Below are 18,043 nucleotides of genomic sequence, written 5' to 3'. Positions count from 1 at the left end.
ACACGAATATGAAGTCCGTTTTTGGAGCTCGGACCTGGGGGTCCAAAAAGGGCTTCCCCCCTCATATGGTGAAAATAAATTATTTCTTGTGATTAAGTTAGAATTGACCAAATACAAAACCAGATTTTGCTAAATATTTGTTTATTTAAAATTATTCATAGTAATAATTTGAAATATTATTTCCAGCAATTAATTTCATATGAGCTAAGTTATACACGATGGTTTTTCATATATACAAAATGAATAAAAAACAATTATTTGATTGAGTCCGGAAACTAATCGGAAGTTCAAATAATTTCTCTTTTTTTAAAAACATAAACTTACATCGCATTAAATTTTTTTAGTGCTATATGAAGTTCAATGATATTGAAAATTAGTTAATTTTAACTGATGATTTTGATTTGTCTAGACAAAGCTCTAGCAACATGATTATTGATCATCAATACAATGATCACTGATCATTAATACAATGATTAGTGGTCGTCATTACTATGATCTGGGATCAACAATACAACTATTACGTTGGTTCAATTCATCAAAATCGTTCATAGTACGAACATTTTTCTTTCAGTGTGGCACGAATTGTTATCACTATTTGAATACCGCTGCCGAAGTTTATCAAATCGACTCAACCATGTAATGATATAACCTAGCAGCAATATCAGCAAAGCAAAACTTGTATCTCTGTGCAGCAATTTTCTCTTTTTTACACAAATAATCGGCTAAGCGATTAGTGGAAATCGACTTTGGGATCCCTAGGTCGGATAGCTAATTTTTTTGTTTAATTTTACAATTAGTGAAACTTTGCCGATAGTGTCGATAGGAAAAGTGTCAATCGTTATTCAGCCAAGAAATAAAATATTGATAGTATCGACAGTGCCATCGACATTTTGCCAGCTCTACTCTAAGGCGCGTTAAAGGTACAGAGAAAATTTGAGAAACTGGCTTCAATTACGAAATTTGTACATTCAATTAAAAAATAATGCTGAATTCGAAAATATAAAGGAATTTGTTTTATTGATTAACAACTTTGCTATGTGGATTTATGTCCACTGGAATAGGCAATGGCGCACTATATCAAAGAAAATTGCGATCTGTACTTTGATTACAATTTAATTAGGACAGACAGATGGACATGGCTAGATCGAATCAGAAAGCCATTCTTATTCGGTCGGTATACTTGTGAATGGGTCCATATCCCTTCCACCTGCATGTTTGTTGCAAGCAAATGCATTAAGTTATTTTGAGAGAAGGATACTTCGTAAAATTTTTGGACAAATCTGCGACAGTGTATGAGCCGCGATCTGTTTGTCGACGAGACATCGTTCAGCTTGTTAAATACAAGGATAACGTTGCCTGCCAGTTCGCGGAGGCCACCGTAGCACAGAAGTCAGCATGTCCGCCTATAACGTTGAAAGCCTGGGTTTGAATGCTGGTGAGAACATTCGAGATTAAAGATTTTCACCGGTGGTTATCCCGTCCTAATACTGGCGTCATTTGTGAGGTACAATGCCATGTAAAAACTCCTCCCCTTTTGGACTCGGCTATAAAGAGGAGTCCTCTTACTATTGAGTTTGAATCGGAGAGCACTCATTGATATGTTTGAAATTTGTTATTTAATGGAATGTTACCTACCTACTTTAGTTTTCGCTATACAATCACATTATTGTACTTGTCCTCAGATGCATTTTTGTCTGGACTGAAACACTTGGAATGGCACAAAGCGGCATTAAGCTGACAATATATTCTAATTTGATAATTGAAATGGAATTTAAAATTTGTTTAAAAATAATCCTTGGGCATTTCGTCCGCCAAATAGCCAAAATAGCCAAAAAAAAAAAAATAATCCCAAAATGCATGTTTTGACTAATAACCATATAGGAAATGCACTTCAGAAGCAGATAGCTTAATCGTCATCGTCACCTTCTAAAATAACTTTAAAGCTGAACGGTTGGAACAGCACGCCAGCGCCTTCATAGAATTTACTCATGAATTCGACCCTGCAGAGAAAAATGAAAAAAACATTATCATCATCATTATAAAGACACATGCAAATCAACTATGAATCGTGTTATACGCACCAATGCAAGCGCAATGTATGGAGGAACGCCGACAAACCTTCCATCATCACCATGATGGCGATAGTGAAAAATACCCAAATCGCGAAAATGAAGAATACTGCGATAGAGGCCGTGTATCCTTGCATTTGCAAAGATAATGACAAAACCATTGTCCAAAGTACTTCAGATAATTCTAATAGGAAGAGAAAAGAGAAATTTACATATCTACAGCAAGATGGCTGGAATGAAGATGAAGATTGCATTGCAACTTACGAGCATGAGCCAAAGATAAAGCCCATAAACGCAAATACGAAGCTGTATGTGAAATGGTACTCAAGACATATTCAATTGTATGAATGGCTTGATGAATCCAAATTTCGCTCATTGGTTCGTCCTCATGACTGCCATGACCATCGCTTTCCTTCTTGCTAGTATGTGTTACTTCTACCACAATGGCAGTATCGCCTTCCACCATTTCCAATGTATCGGTTGATTTGAAATCTTCGACATGCTGCAAAAATAGGATTGTTATAACGAACAAATTGAGATCAAATGCAAGACAAAGAAATTCTTATTACCATAGTAAATTTTTATAATTTTTTAAAATTAGCCGTCTCTACAACAGTCCCGGCAGCCGAGTTAGTACAGTGGCAGCCGAGTTAGTACAGTGGTCAGTGGTTGTAAATAGAAAAACTACGTCGTCATTATGTTCAGGAATTTGTCTCATGCCGCAAAGATTTTTAGAACGTTGTAACGTAGGAAACCAATGCTAACAAGTTAAAAGGCGTTAAGTTCGGCCGGGCCGAACTTTGGATTTCCACCACCTCGGGTATATATGCAAACCACCTTTCGTCAAAATCCGGTAAAAATGCATATCTTATGCCCCATAGAAGCTATATCGAAATATGTTCCGATTTGGACCAAATACTAATAAGTACAAGTCATTGTACAATTATGTATAACAAAATATTGGGCTTTTAGTAGTTATATTTAAAAATAAACCGATCTGAACCATGTACGACACGAATGTCGAAAGGCCTAACGAACAGCATAACAAATCTGAACCGATTTGGGCCAAGTTGCAGAAAAATGCCGAAGAGCCTAACACAAGTCACTGTCCCAAATTTCGGCGAAATCGGACAATAAATGCGCCTTTTATGGCCCCAAAACCTTAAATCGAGAGATCGGTCTATATGGCAGCTATATCCAAATCTAGACCGATTTGAGCCAAATGGAAGAAGAATGTTGAATGGCCTAACACAACTCATTGACCGAAATTTCGGCGACATCGGACAAAAAATGCGCCTATATGGGCCCAAAACCTTAAATCGAGAGATCGATCTATGTGGCAGCTATATTCAAATCTGGACCGATCTGGGCCAAATTGAAAAAAAAGAATGTCGAAGGGCCTAAAACAATTCACTGACCCAAATTTCGGCGACAACGGACGATAAAAGCGCCTTTTATGGGCCCAAAACCTTAAATCGAGAAATCGGTCTATATGGCAGCTATATTCAAATATGGACCGATCTGGGCCAAATTGAAGAAGGATGTCGAAGGGCCTAACTGTCCCAAATTTCAGCAAAATCGGATAATAAATGTGGCTTTTTTGGGCCTAAGACCCCAAATCGGCGGATCGGTCTATATGGGGGCTATATGAAGATATAGTCCGATATAATCCATCTTCGAACTTAGCCAGCGTATGGACAAAAACAGAATCTGTGCAAAATTTCAGCTCAATATCTCTCCTTTTAAAGGCTGTAGCGTGATTTCAACAGACAGACGGACGGACATGGCTAGATCGTCTTAGATTTTAACGCTGATCAAGAATATATATATTCCTTATAGGGTCGGAAATGGATATTTCGATGTGTTGCAAACGGAATGATAAAATAAATATACCCCCATCCTTCGGTGGTGGGTATAAAAATAGATGTCGATGTGCCCAATTTTGCAATGGAATAATTATTGTAAAGTAAATAACTTCACTTGCCAAAAACTTCCCTCACAGTAAACGATGTGGGTTTTACTGATAAGAAACACTCGTTTCCTCGCTTCTACTTACAATCCAATCGATTGCGTCGCTATCATTTGGCAAAGAGCATGTGAATTTAGCGAACAAACTAGGGATTCGGAAAATATATGGATATATCTGCCGTATACACTGATCTTCAGACTAAAATTCTTAATTTTAGGTGAGACTGCTCTAACTCCTAGATGCTTCAAAAGTTTTGCACAAGTTCTTTTCATGGACTTACACATGGGTGAAGCGATCGATATTCAGTATGTTGAAATGACTGGCGCTAAAGCAATAAATTAAAATAATAATGGAGATATGACAGCTATATACTATATCTCAAACAAAAGCGATTGAAATGAAATTGAATACTTGTTGTAAGAGGTGTTACCAAGTTTAATGTGGAAAATTTCGTGAAATCAATTCACACAAAGGCCAACGTTGTGCAGGATCTATCGTGTACGTCTATGGCGCCTAACGCCTGTGTTAAAATTGCTGCCTTAACATCAGAACCATTTTTTAGCTGTGGTTATTATCTTAACTAATGCTGGCGACATTTTGGAGGTATCCAGCTATGTTAAAACTCTTCTATAAAACTGTGTTGCTAAGCGATACGTCGTTCGGACACGGCATAAACAAAGAAGGTTCATTGTCATTGAGCAAAAATTTAAATCGGACTGCACTCATTTATATAAGAGTGGTATCCCCTAATCCTTAATGAAATCTTCATGGGAAAATTTTTTATTTCATCACACCGCAAACATCTGGAAATTGCAAGAAAGGAAATGGAGAAAGTTGGGGGTTCAAACCAGGGCTGTGGAGTCGAGCAATTTTGACTTGACTCCGACTCCTGGAAAATTGCTCGACTCCGAATTTGGAGTCTTCTTTTTATTGATGTAGGTCGTTGGCTCCTCCATATAGGTCATATTCGTTCAGATTGATTTTAGTTTATACAAAAACTTTTCTAAACTGGGCTTATTGAAGAAAAAGGTGCAAGTTTTTAATATTTTTAAATATCGAAAAACCGAAAACAGAGATAGAGAAATTTAAACTAAAAAAATAAACAATTTTTAAACAATTTCATTACATTTTCTGTAAAGATAAAATTTCAAGGTTATTTTCTTTTAAAGCAAAATTTCAATAAAATTTTAACTTAAGACAAAATTTTATATGAAAATTTTTAATAGAAATTATTTTTCAACAAAATTTCTACTAAAAACAAAATTTCAATAAAATGTTTGTTAAGGACAAAAGTTCGGAACATTTTTTCTAAAGACAATATTTTAAGGACATTTTTCCCGCAGACAAAAGTTTAACGATTTTTTAAAGACAAAATTTTAATGAATTTTTTTTTAAGACAAAATTTTAACAAAACTTTTTATTTTTTTTAAATGACAATGACATTTTTGTGAAAAAAACCATTGAAACTTTCATTTAAGAAAACTTTTCAATAAATTTTGCTATAAAAACAAAATTTCGATGTAATTTCCTCTACAAAAAATTTCCCTAAAATGTTGACTGTTTAATATTGTTCACTCTGTCGTTCTCTCTGTATACGAAATATCGATGAGAAACTGGAAGATTTCGAGCTTGAATTAAAAGACAGCTAAATTGAAAAGTCGAGCCGCATTGAGAACGACACCATCTGATGCACTGAATTTAATGCTACACCTAATGTCTTTGAACATGGCTGCGACCACTGCTGTGAAGCTAAGGGAGCTTTCTTTTTGGTCATGCGGCGGCTACGGATACTGTGTTATCTTCGATACAATGCCTGATGTTCTAGGCAGGGTGGATTACACACTGTCTGAGCCGCTTTTTAATATAAAGTACTGCACCACAATTCCTGATAGAACCGATTGGAACTACAACATCGTTAGTAATAGAAGTTATATAGACTTCTATACGATCTTATAGTAGCAAGGGTTAGTTGTGCAGACCCTTCTCTCACCAGCAGCTAAGACACTTGAGGGACTACTCCTCCAGAGCTTCGTAGGAGAATTTTCATTGGCTGAGCATCACCATGGATTTCGAAGACTGCACAGCACACCACCTGGTTTGCTTCCCATAACCGCACACATTTGCCGTGGCTTAAATCAGCCCAGGTCATCGTGGCACAGGACCTATCGAAACACCGTAAAGTGAAACAAGGAGTTCCCAAAGGCGGGGTGGTGTCTCCGGTACTGTTCAACGTCTACCTATCCTCTATTCCAACTCCTCCAGGCGGCACAGAGATCTATCATATGCGGAAGATTGTACGATCGTGACATCAGGCCCCCACCACCCTTGGTGACATCTGCGATAGGTTAAAAATATACCTCAGAAAACTTGCATCTTATTTCGCTGCAAGAGGTCCGAAGATATCTGCCAATAAATCTTCAGCCACATTGTTCACTACATACACGCATGAGGTGGGTAGAGAGCTGAATGTGATGGTGTCTGGAGTGTCGATTCCGGCCATCAACTGTCCTAAAATCCTTGGTGTTACATTTGGCAGCTCTTACAAATTCTCCTATGGTAGAAACAAGGGACTCAAGTCACTTTCCGGCAGAACTTGGGGTGCTGACAAAGAAACCTTGTTGACCACGTACGTACAAAGCAATTGGCCGGTCTGTGGTAAGTTGTGCAGCGCCAGTGTGGTCTCGTCAGCTATGTGAAACGTAGTGGAATAGTATTTAGACAAGAGAGAACCTCTTGACCAAGCGGGTCTTGACAACATTCATGCATTCCGATAGCAGATGCGGTGAATAGTTATCGAGTGAATGATGACCGCCCCTATTGTGCATTAGAAAATTGACCTAGCCAGGAAAACCAGAGTTGTTTTGGGTCAATTACGATGCGGCAGATGCAGCAGCCTCAACTCCTACAGACCAAGGATGGATGCCAACATGCAGGATGTGTGTCCCGTCACCTCTTTAACTGCCCAGCCAGACCCACTCGACTCAGGCTCAGATCCCTTTGGTATAGGGTTTCACATATCCCGGCTCTTTAGAATCCCGAGAAAGCGGGAGTAAAACTTTTCTATTTTTCGCGTTCCCGGGAACTCCCGGGAATCTTTTATTCTTATATTTCCATAAACGTAAAACTATAGGGAACTCAAATATCATACCGTCCCAAACTACCCTTGAATTTTCTTATGATTTTTTTAGGACGATTATTGCTTTAGTTTGGTTTTCATCTCACAAATCAATGGCTTCTTTTGAATTATTTTTGAAATTTTTTTCATTTCGTCACGTACAGCAAGAATGGAAGCATAGTACCTTCATTACTCTGTTCACAACATCCGAAAGTTGAAAAGACGCTATATTCGAAAGAAAATTTTGCACAAACATTTCTTATTGATGTTGGCCGGTTATGAAGCCTACCACATTTCATCATTGGATACGAAACCCAAAAGGCTTTGTCCGAATATCTCAACAGGGTTGGTTTTACTCAATACTTTTAAAATTTGTTATTGGAAAAAAATGCCTCAATTATTATTTCGAAGTTCAAAAATTTTGAATGGATTTATTCAAAAGTTCAATATTTTTAATTTGATATCGGCAGACAGTGTTTGTCTTTGTTTGTCTATAAAGAGATGCCGGCCAATGAAATACACAAATGGTATCCAGGTGGAGGGTATAAAAGATTTAGCCCGGCAGAACTTCGCACGCTTTTACTTGTTCATTTATGATTTTGTTATATAATTAAAAATTCATAAAAAGCGTACGTTTTTACAGCTTTTTCGAAAAGTTGCCTGTTTTCGTTTGGGCCCTTTTTCTACCTTCGTTTCGGTTTGGTGTTCTCTATTTTTTAAAAATACATAAAGTAGATACATTTATGCATTCTAAATGGGCAAACCGCTACCCTCCCAAAATAATTCAGTGCGGTGACACACTAGATATTACAGTTATCAGGTCTAGAGATCTCGCTAAACGGAGATCTTGTTACACTTTCAAAAGAAAAATAGAATTTTTTTAATTTTTAAAATCGCAAATCACCGATATCCTTGACCACAGGCTCGGGGTATACTAATTTCGTCATTCTGTCGAAAGCATGCTAACCGAGTAAAGCTAGCCGCTCGAAATTTTTGCAAAAAAACTTTAAGGATTCGTAACAAAGTATTTAAGCCTTTAGTTGGTAACAATTTCCCTGCCTAGGCCATTCTTTGAATTCTACATACCTCAGGTTTACTCTTTCGCGTGTATTTGATGTACAGTGGTTTACCAATCAACATCCATGGTATACAGACAACAGCCACGATCACAAATATCATCTCCAATCTGGTTTGACCATTGAACATATTAGCATCACAACCGGCGGATACTTCGGATGACTTAAATAGCACCATGTTTATGAACATAATTAGAACGGAGGGAGCGCAACCGGGACTTTCGGCTAAGGCCTCTGCTTTGGGTGAGTACTTAACCCATTTGTAGAACATCATAAAGACCATATAGCCGAAAAGCAGCAACAGGAAAATCATTTGTGGTATGAATTCCAGGAATATACTGGCGTATCGTTTAAAGTAGACATAATTCACCACTGACATGCAGACACCGAACACCATGTGTAGGACACCAAATATAATGGAGAGTTTCATTTTGTAGGTATTCAAGAAAATGATCTTGTTATCGGCCAACTGCCAAATAGGATCCATACCCATTACATAGACGCCTTCCGCTGCCGTGGTGGGATCTAGGGTTAAGCCCGCAGCATTAGTTAGCACTGTGGTGGTGTTGTAGCGTATGCGCCATGTACTACCAAATACATTGAAGGATTTTGAGAAACAATCGTTGTAGTGGAAGCCAGTGTAAACGGCAAAAATACCCATCAGGAGAATTATGTAACGGCCACTAAAGAATATATTCCAAATTTCACCACCTCTTTTGCGTCCCAGTGATTTCTCCCAGAGCACCATCCACAGACCGAAAAGGAACAAAATGAAGCCGTGACCCATGTCACCAAACATCACAGCAAACAGGAAGGGAAACGTGATGCAAGTATAGAGGCCCGGGTTGGCTTCACGGTAAGTGGCCACACCATAAGCGTCGATCAGATTCTGAAAGCCTCGGGTGAACTTGTTGGTGCGATAGTATGTGGGAGGAGTGTCATTTGTTTCCACCACATTTAGAAATGAGGGCACGTGACTGCCCGCTGCCTTGGAACCTTCGGCTAGAGCATATTGGACTGCCGGTAAATCGCGATTGGGCACCCAACACTCACCGATCAGACACTTGCTTGTAACGTCTAGATTTAACATGTTCATGGTGTGGTAGATGGCTTTCATCTTTTGCACCATAACACACCACTTGGTCAGCTGATGGCAAACAGCAGTGAGGACACATTTTCGCTGGTCCTCGGTCTGCTGCAGGACTATCTTCAAATCATCCAGGCGTGTTCGTAATCCCTTGATCATTTCGGCTCTCTCGGAATGCTCTTCGGGACAGGGATACATGGAGGCGTGGAAACCCGTACATATCTTTTTCACTCGAGATCGTAATTGTTCGCCCTGGAAAAACACAACAAATACTGTCTTGTAGATGACACTTCCAGTTTTTGGGTCCTTGAGGGTTTCCTCCAACTGTGAACTCTTGACATATACATTGCCGCGAGCCACACGCCATAACATGCGTTCGAATGCAAATTGCCTGTCACGACCTACTACTCCGGCCACAAAGCCCAAGTGACCACCCTGATGATGGTGATCATCTCTGTTCTTACTCAACTCCATATTGACGACTTGCTGCTCTTCGAAGAAGCCTTGGGTCTTTTCTAAAACCCTTAACATTTCAGTTAATTCCAAATAGTTGGACTTCAAATTAACATCGTTCTGTGCCAATTCAATGATTTCCTTTTCGGTCTTCTCCAGCTGCGCCTCCAGATCGATCATTTCACGAGGTTTGGGTGCAGGTGGCACATTTTCGAAATCCAGATCCGGTATTGTAATATCATCTTTTCGGATTTCGTTCTCAATGAAGTGAATTTTTCGTTCCAATTCATCGCAACGCCTTACTTCAGAGACAAACTTCCTCTGGTAGGCTGTGAGGTCTTCGTTCATCTAGAAGAACAGGAAAAAGCAAACGGTTCAAACCTGATCTTAACACAATTAAATATTAGAAAAAAAACGACACGTACATCACGAAACTGTACACAACCCTCTTCCCCAAATTGTGCCACTGTCTCATATGCTGCTTCTGGTTGCAGGAATATCTGGCACAAGGACATTTTCTCACTTCGAAACATGTCCCCCATGATTGAGCCGTTACTTCAAATACACCCTGCAAGGATATACGCATTACAAAGAATTTCTCCAATCTACATGCATATTTTTCGAAAAACTTACGGCACGTGAAAAATTATTTTTTTTTCTCAAAAACCAGCTCAACCGTTGGACTTCTGGAAGTCAACTAATTTCTTCAATGCTTGTAATTATCGATCAAATGGTCAGTGGTTATTTTCAAATGTGGACACAATGTGAAAAGATAAACGCATTTTTTGTTTTATCAAACTAATTGTTCTTGATACCGAGGAAAATTCCTAATTACTCTTCAAGATATAAACATTTAGTATGTGATGTTTGGTGACAACAACAATTATTCATTTTCACACAACCACTCTACGAATTTTACTTTAAAGAGTTCATCAAAATTTTTTTGCATAATGTTCGACTACACCCTACATTTTCAAGTTGGTAATTGTAGAACATTAGAAACAAATTTTCGCTGCATGCTGGATTTTTGAAAAATATTTTGATGGATTATTTTGCCTAGCATGCACTTTGCCCCTGTACGCCGGTGAAAAAGTAATGGAGTTTTTTCCTCTTAATCTAGACTTGAAGAGGTCCACCGCTTTGCTGTCACTGGCTAGAACAGACGTCTCAGTCATTGTGTCATGGCAGGTGACTGTCTAATCGGAAAACATGCTGACAGACTGAAGGTTGTCAGTAACGACTTTTGCAGAAGCTGTGAGGACATCGAAGAAGAAGAAACTATAGAACACCTTCTGTGTGTGGGTCACGCACTGGCAGTCAGAAGGAGTTCCACTTTGGGTTCTCATTTCTTTGAGAACCTGTCTGATTTAGCGGATGTGAACATTGAGAAGTTGTTGGGCTTTTTAAAGCGATCTGGATGGTTCAACGGTAGGAACTAGAAGGCATCTTCCTTTTTCTGTTCCTGTGGTGTCACAGTGAACGAAAACGTCTAAGTGAGTCTGATGGCAGACTACCACTTAAACCTAACCTAACCTTCCTCCTCACACGTTTGCGAAGAATAAAAAATTTTGTATTTAAAAAAACAAGTAAAAGCGTGCTCAGTTCGGCCGGGCCGAATCTTATATACCCTCCACAATGGATCGCATTTGTGGAGTTCTTTTCCCGGCATCTCTTCTTAGGCAAAAAAAAGATAAAAGAAAAGATTTGCTCTGCTATTAGAGCGATATCAAGATATGGTCCGGTACGAACTACAATTCTATTATATGTTGGAGACCTGTGTAAAACATCAGCTATTTCGAATAAGAATTTGGGAGCTCAAGAAGTAAAATAGAGAGATCGATTTATATGGGAGCTGTATCAGGCTATAGACCGAATCAGACCGTAATAAACACGTATGTTGATGGTCATGGGAGGATCCGTCGTACAAAATTTCAGGCAAATCGGATAATAATTGCGACCTCTAGCGGCTCAAGAAATCAAGATCCCAGATCGGTTTATATGGCAGCTATAGCAGGTTATGAACCGATTTGAACTTTATTCCGCACAGTTGTTGAAAGTCATAATAAAATACTTCATTCAAAATTTCAGGCAAATCGAATAAGAATTGCGCCCTTTAGAAGCTCAAGAAGTCAAGTCCCCAGATCGGTTTATACGACAGCTATATCAAAACATGGACCGATATGGCCCATTTGCAATCCCAATCGACCTACGAAGTATTTGTGCAAAATCTCAAATGGCTCGCTTTACTCCTTCGGAAGTTAGCGTGCTTTCGACAGACAGACGGACGGAAGGACGGACATGGCTAGATCGACTTAAAATGTCACGACGATCAAGAATATATATACTTTATGGGGTCTCAGACGAATATTTCGAGTAGTTACAAACAGAATGACGAAACCAGTATACCCCCACCCTATGGTGGAGGGTATAAAAATGATTAAAACAAATTTCGGGTTTGAAATATTTTTGTATCGTAAAGCCCCAATATCGATAAAATTATAACAAGTAAAAGCGTGCGTAACAAGTAAAAGCGTTTTTGGGAACCCACGATCATGGATTCCGCTAAAAGTTTATACTAAATGAACTTAGTTGAAGGGCATAGTTGTACTTTACTTACCAAATATCTGTCAAACCAGTCAAAAATTTAAGCTTCTAGGAACCGTAAAAGGCAATCGGGAGATCGGCTTATATGGTTTCAGACCGATTTGAACAATACTTATCATGGATGCTGGAAGTCACAACAAAACACTGCATGAAAAATTTCAGCCAATACGTCAACTCGGGAGATATGTTTATATGGGAGCTATATCAGGTTATAGATCGATTTGGACCGTATATTGCAAGGTTTTTAGCTTAATGAGCCAGAAACCGAGGATAATTCACTAGCTCCACAGGAGCGTGTAGAAAAACTGCAACGTAAAGATAAAACAACGGGTTCAGAGAATATTTGGCTTGGCATGGGCGGGGCGATAAGGACCATGCACATTTGGGCTTTACTTTACTTTAATTGGCTAGGACAGGACATTGGTCCCTTTTGCAAAACTTGAATAGCGCTCCAAGGCTTCGATCTTCTGCGCTCCTTCTATAAACTCTGACACTAAGTTTCGAGGTGTCTCTCACCACTTGATCTTTTCATCGGGCTCTTGGCCGACCCGGTTTGCTTGTACCATCTTGATCGCCTGCAAAAGACTTCTTCGCTGGAGCTTCTTCATTAATTCTGACAACATAGCCCAGCCAACGCAACCGTTTTATTTTGATACGTTTAATTACGCTAACGTCGTCATTCAGCTCATACAATTTTTGGTTCATACGACGCCGTTATTATCCATCAATGCAAACTGGTCCATTAATTTTACGAAAAATCTTTCTCTGAAACCCTCCAACCAGTGCCTCGCCTGCATTCACAAGTACCCATGGCTCGAAAGCATACAACGGCATAAGTACACTCAACCAAATGTGTCAACCAAAACAGCAAAAATATTTGCTTATACAGCAGTTTTTGTCTGCTGAAAATGGGAAAGCAGATATTACTGCTGTTTCAGAAAACATAGGGCTACTGTATTAGCAAACATTTCGATCAGCTAAATCAGCAAACAAAATCTGCTGTTTTAAGTACACAAATCAGCTGAAAAAAAATTTTTTGCTATTTTTAATATTTGCCTATTACTTGTTTTGATTACTTCCGGCATTTTTTTAGACATTTTATTGGAAGAGATGATTTTAATTTGTGGAATATTACTGTAAAGAAGCTACCTTATCCACCATTGGTATACATTTCGAAATGTGGCTGAGCTTGCTCGCATTTTTTGTTATTGCACTACTAAAGTGTAAATGACTGGAATAGCCTCTTTTATCTAAGTCCAAAGAAAAAAGATTATGGATAGTATACATTCAGTGGTGAGGCCATCGTAGCGCAGAGGTTAGCATGTCCGCCTATGACGCTGAACGCCTGGGTGCAAATCCTGGCGAGACCATCATAAAAAAATGTCAGCGGTGGTTATCCCCTCCTAATGCTGACGACATTTGTGTTTTCTTGTGAGTAGTATGCCATATCTATTCACAACTGCTTCTCGTATAATCTTCTCCAGCTGTATATTAAAGAGATCGCACGATAAGCTGTCTCCTTTTCTGAAACCTCGTTTGGTATTCAATTGTCCGGAGAGATTATTTCCTATTCTTACTGAGGAACGTGTGTCAGCAGTGTCATCCTGCAGTGTCTTATTAATTTGCAGGGCATAGCTTGAAATACCTTTGAATGTATAGGGCTGTCGAAAGCGGCTTTGTAGTCAACAAACTGATTGCAAGAGTTGACCTGCCCTTCTCGGTCCTAAAGTTCGCTTCCGGTCCTAAAAGTTCAGCGGGAAGCCATCGGCTCCTGCTGTCTTGTTGTTCTTCAGTCGGGTCATTGCTACTTGGACCACATTCTATACCATCATCAGGGATTGGTTCCGCGGTATCATCTTCGCCGACATCGTCGGACACTATCAGCTGGGTAAATGTTCTTTCCATATCCTCAGCACACTATCTGTAACAGTTAACAGATTTCCTTCTTTGTCTCTGCAAGAGGGTGTGCCTGCACCAAAGCCATCGATTTGATGTTTGGTTCTTTGGTAGAATTTTCGGACTTCCAACAAACAAGTTAGCAAGTTTTTATCTAATTTGGTTAAATTTAGATTAAAACAAGGAGAAAATGCAAATTTTGGTAAGTTTAACTCATTTGTAATTAGTGGAAAATAGTTCACTAACTTGGGTTTGGGAAGTCATTTTACTCATTTCTTCTCAACAAGTTAAATAACCCTATAGCAAACAACGTTTTTATTTATGTTTCCTATAAACCTGTATTTTTCAATTTGAATAAATATTCCTTTAAAATAGTTAACGAATTTCTCAAATGTGAGTATAGTTGAATAAATTTAATTCAATTACAAGTTTTAATTTAAAATGTTGTTTAAAACAATCTTAGATTGACAGTCTTGTAACAATCTTCTCAGTAATACCAAAACATAAATTATAAAGGTGCTTTTAAATCACATTGTTTGTCAGTCATACAATAATCACAATACTATCATTCATTTTCCTTTACCTATATTTCAAACAAAAATAAGAAGTAAAAATCGGAAGATCGATTTATATACAATAGAAGCAATATCACTGCACAGACCAAATAAAACCAAGATTAATGTAATAAAGTCTGTTGGAAGTCATGGGTGAAATCATTGCACAAAATGTTAGTTTAGTCGGATAAAAATAGCGCCCTCTATAGGCGCAATGTATCTTAAAGGATGCATTCAGTGTCGGATTGCTTATTTTTTTATAGTATCCATCGGAAAAATACCAATCGATATTCAGCAAAAATTATATTTCGATATTATCGATAGCTCTAAATAGAAGCCGAGATTCTGCCAAAATTTTGTTCAGATGTATTACCACACAGTAAATATTTCGGATATTTTATTCCATCATTTTGTTGATTTCAGTTCAAAATATCTTTCACAATCGTTCATCATATGCAATGAGTAAAGAATAATTTAGTTCCATTTATTAAACGTTGAACCATAATGAAGTTCATTTGATGTAATTATATTTTAGATCTACATTAACTAAAAACGGATAAAAATGTCTTTAGCGCTATATGAAATTCAACTTTATTCGAAAGTAGTTTATTTTAACTCAACCATTGGGTCACTTTTTTTGAGTGTGTACTTCATAGTTCGCTCACACTCACGTCTTTCCAAATCCTTTTTCTTTCTGCGGAATGGACATTTCCTTTTCTCCCGACACCTCTCCTTCATCTGGCGCGTTTCTACTGATTGCAGGGTTGCTCTGTATGCCGCATTCTTGAATTCAATAGCATTTCGACACTCTTGGTCGTATCATGAGTTTTTTTTGGGAGAGGCTTCTGGCACCCAAGTATGGATTTCGCCGCATTTTCCCTGAAGTGGGCAATGGATTGTCAATCAGTTGCCAAGCAGTTGGGTCAGACGAGTAGTGGATGCAGTTGCCATCTGTTGTGTTTGTAGCTTTTCAATGTCCAGTTTCCGTGCAGTGTCATATCGCACTTTTCTCGCCATACTCAGACGGGTTCGAACCTTTGCTGCAAAAAAAAATTATCCGAATCTTTATTCGCTCCACCGATCGATCCTGCATCTAACACCCTGGATGAATGCCTTCCATCCATCACAACATGATCAATTTGGTTCCTTACTTCTTGATCTGGGGACGACCATGTGGTTTTGTGAATTTTTTGTGTTGAAATCTGGCGCTGCTAACTGTCATGTTTTTAGCCGCGATGAAAACTAGTAGCCCCAACCCATTATCGGACACAATCTTGTGGAGGCAATATTCCGACTGTTGGACTTAATATATTTTCCTTCCATATCTTCGCATTACAATCTCCCAGAACGATTTTAATATCATGGGCGGAGCACCGGTCTCATTCTCTCTTTAGGCGCTCGTAGAAAATATCATTGGTCTGTTAATCCTTGTCTTCTGTCGAGGTATGTGCACAAATAAGACTGATGTTTATATTGGCTTCCTCTAAGGCGGTAATATCTACCTTATTCTTCTCCAATACATCCACCAGTGGAGTGGATAAAGAGTACGGACATTCCAGGTACAGATCCACAGATCGTGGTCGTTATTTCGATGGCATGGGTCGTCAACGTTAGAGAATCCGTTCTTACTATTCCTTTTTTTCTCGTATTATTGGTACTCAGTATTTGGTTAAGAGTGTCAGTGCCACCTGACTCCTCACTGAGATTCTCCACTAGAAATTGCCTGTCCGCGGCCTCATTTGCAGCTAATACGAAGCTTTCTACTATCTGCAACCTGTGGACGCGCCCGGTAGCTTTCAGCTAAGTTTCCAATAATAACGATAAACACCAAACCAGACGGAGCTCAAAGTTTCAGCCCGTGTGGTGCTCACCGTTATCCTGTGTTGTCCGAGGTCGCATTTGTACAACAAACAAAAATCATATAGTAGTAATCCGCCATCTTGTTATCAATGCATCATTGCACAAATTGCACTGACACATATAAATTGTATCAAAACTACCCCTCTTAAAAACTCCTGTATTCATATTGACGAAAAAATCTAATAGACATGAATTCGGGGACTTTATACACAGTGCTTTTTATGATTCTTTGTTTTATGTTTATTTGATGTTCCAAAGTCTTATAATATTGATGCAGATAGGTCGTCTAAATATTCTAATAATAAACAAGCAAAACCACGTTAAGTTCAGCTAAATAGGGACAGCATTAATTTTCTGCTAAAACAGCAAACATTTCGTGCTGTTTCCAAAGGGTAAAAAGTTAAAAAAAAACTCTAAAAATTCATAACTATTTCAAAAATATTTTATATTCCACCATATCTCTCAATTTTACAAGCATATAATGTAAATTTGTTTCCAATTTTCTACAATTTATTGATTCTTGAACGAAATTAAATAACAGCAGCAAAATAAATACAGCTGTTATATTTATGCATTTAAACAAAAAATTGATGTCTAAAATTGGTAATGTTTGTTATAAAAATATACAGCAAATGCCTCAATTGTTGTTTGGAAGTTCATAAACTTTGTATGGATTCATTTAAAAGTTTAAAATTTTTAATTCAATATCAGCAGACAGTGTTTGATGATACCAGCACACACTAATTTCTCTTGGTGCACCATGGATTGCATTTGCCAAGTTCGTTCAATGATTTTGTCTAATACATATGTGCTACATCCACTAATGAGTCGATATGAACCGCTCTTGTCATGGCTTTTAGAAGTCATAGCCAAACGCCTCATTCAAGATTTCAGCCAAATCAGATAAGAATTGCGTCCTCTAGAGTCTCAAGAAGTCAAATCGGGAGATCGGTTTATATTGCAGTTACATCAGGTTACAGACCGATTTGGCTCATTTACAATCCAAACTGACCTACACTAATAAAAAGTATTTGTGCAAAATTTTAAGTGCCTACCTTGACTTTTCCGAATGTAAGCGTGCTTTTGACAGACAGACGGATAGATGGAAGGCATGACTAAATCGGCTTAGCATATCAAGCGATCAAGAATATATATACACTCAGAGAAATTTGTTAGTAAAAAGAGCAAATGTGTTTGCTGTAATAGCAGAAACTCTGTTCAAAACGGGACGGCAAAAAATTTTTGCTAAAACAGCAAACATTTTTTGCTGTTTTCAAATGGTAAAAAGTTTGAAAAATGTCATAAATATTTCAAAAAGCTTCATATTCCGTCTTATCTTTAAATCTTACAAGCAATTTTC

At 38.2% G+C, this 18,043-nt stretch overlaps 1 protein-coding gene across 1 annotated transcript; it reads right to left on the bottom strand.

Moving 5' to 3' along the window:
* Nucleotides 1-1,714: 1,714 nt before the first annotated feature.
* Nucleotides 1,715-10,444, bottom strand: LOC106092566 (V-type proton ATPase 116 kDa subunit a 1). The gene is made up of 6 exons (XM_013259446.2): nucleotides 10,403-10,444; nucleotides 10,195-10,337; nucleotides 8,240-10,117; nucleotides 2,334-2,571; nucleotides 2,082-2,253; nucleotides 1,715-2,000 (listed from the first exon to the last, which is right to left on the bottom strand). Exons 2-6 carry the CDS (start codon nucleotides 10,309-10,311, stop codon nucleotides 1,907-1,909), a joined length of 2,499 nt encoding a protein of 832 aa, XP_013114900.1. The 5' UTR covers nucleotides 10,312-10,337; nucleotides 10,403-10,444; the 3' UTR covers nucleotides 1,715-1,906.
* Nucleotides 10,445-18,043: the final 7,599 nt, after the last annotated feature.

The sequence above is a fragment of the Stomoxys calcitrans genome, chromosome 2, assembly GCF_963082655.1.
Source record: "Stomoxys calcitrans chromosome 2, idStoCalc2.1, whole genome shotgun sequence".
Lineage (NCBI taxonomy): Eukaryota > Metazoa > Arthropoda > Insecta > Diptera > Muscidae > Stomoxys > Stomoxys calcitrans.
Note: the sequence above shows the minus strand (reverse complement) of the source record. Positions and strands in the feature narration are given on the sequence as shown.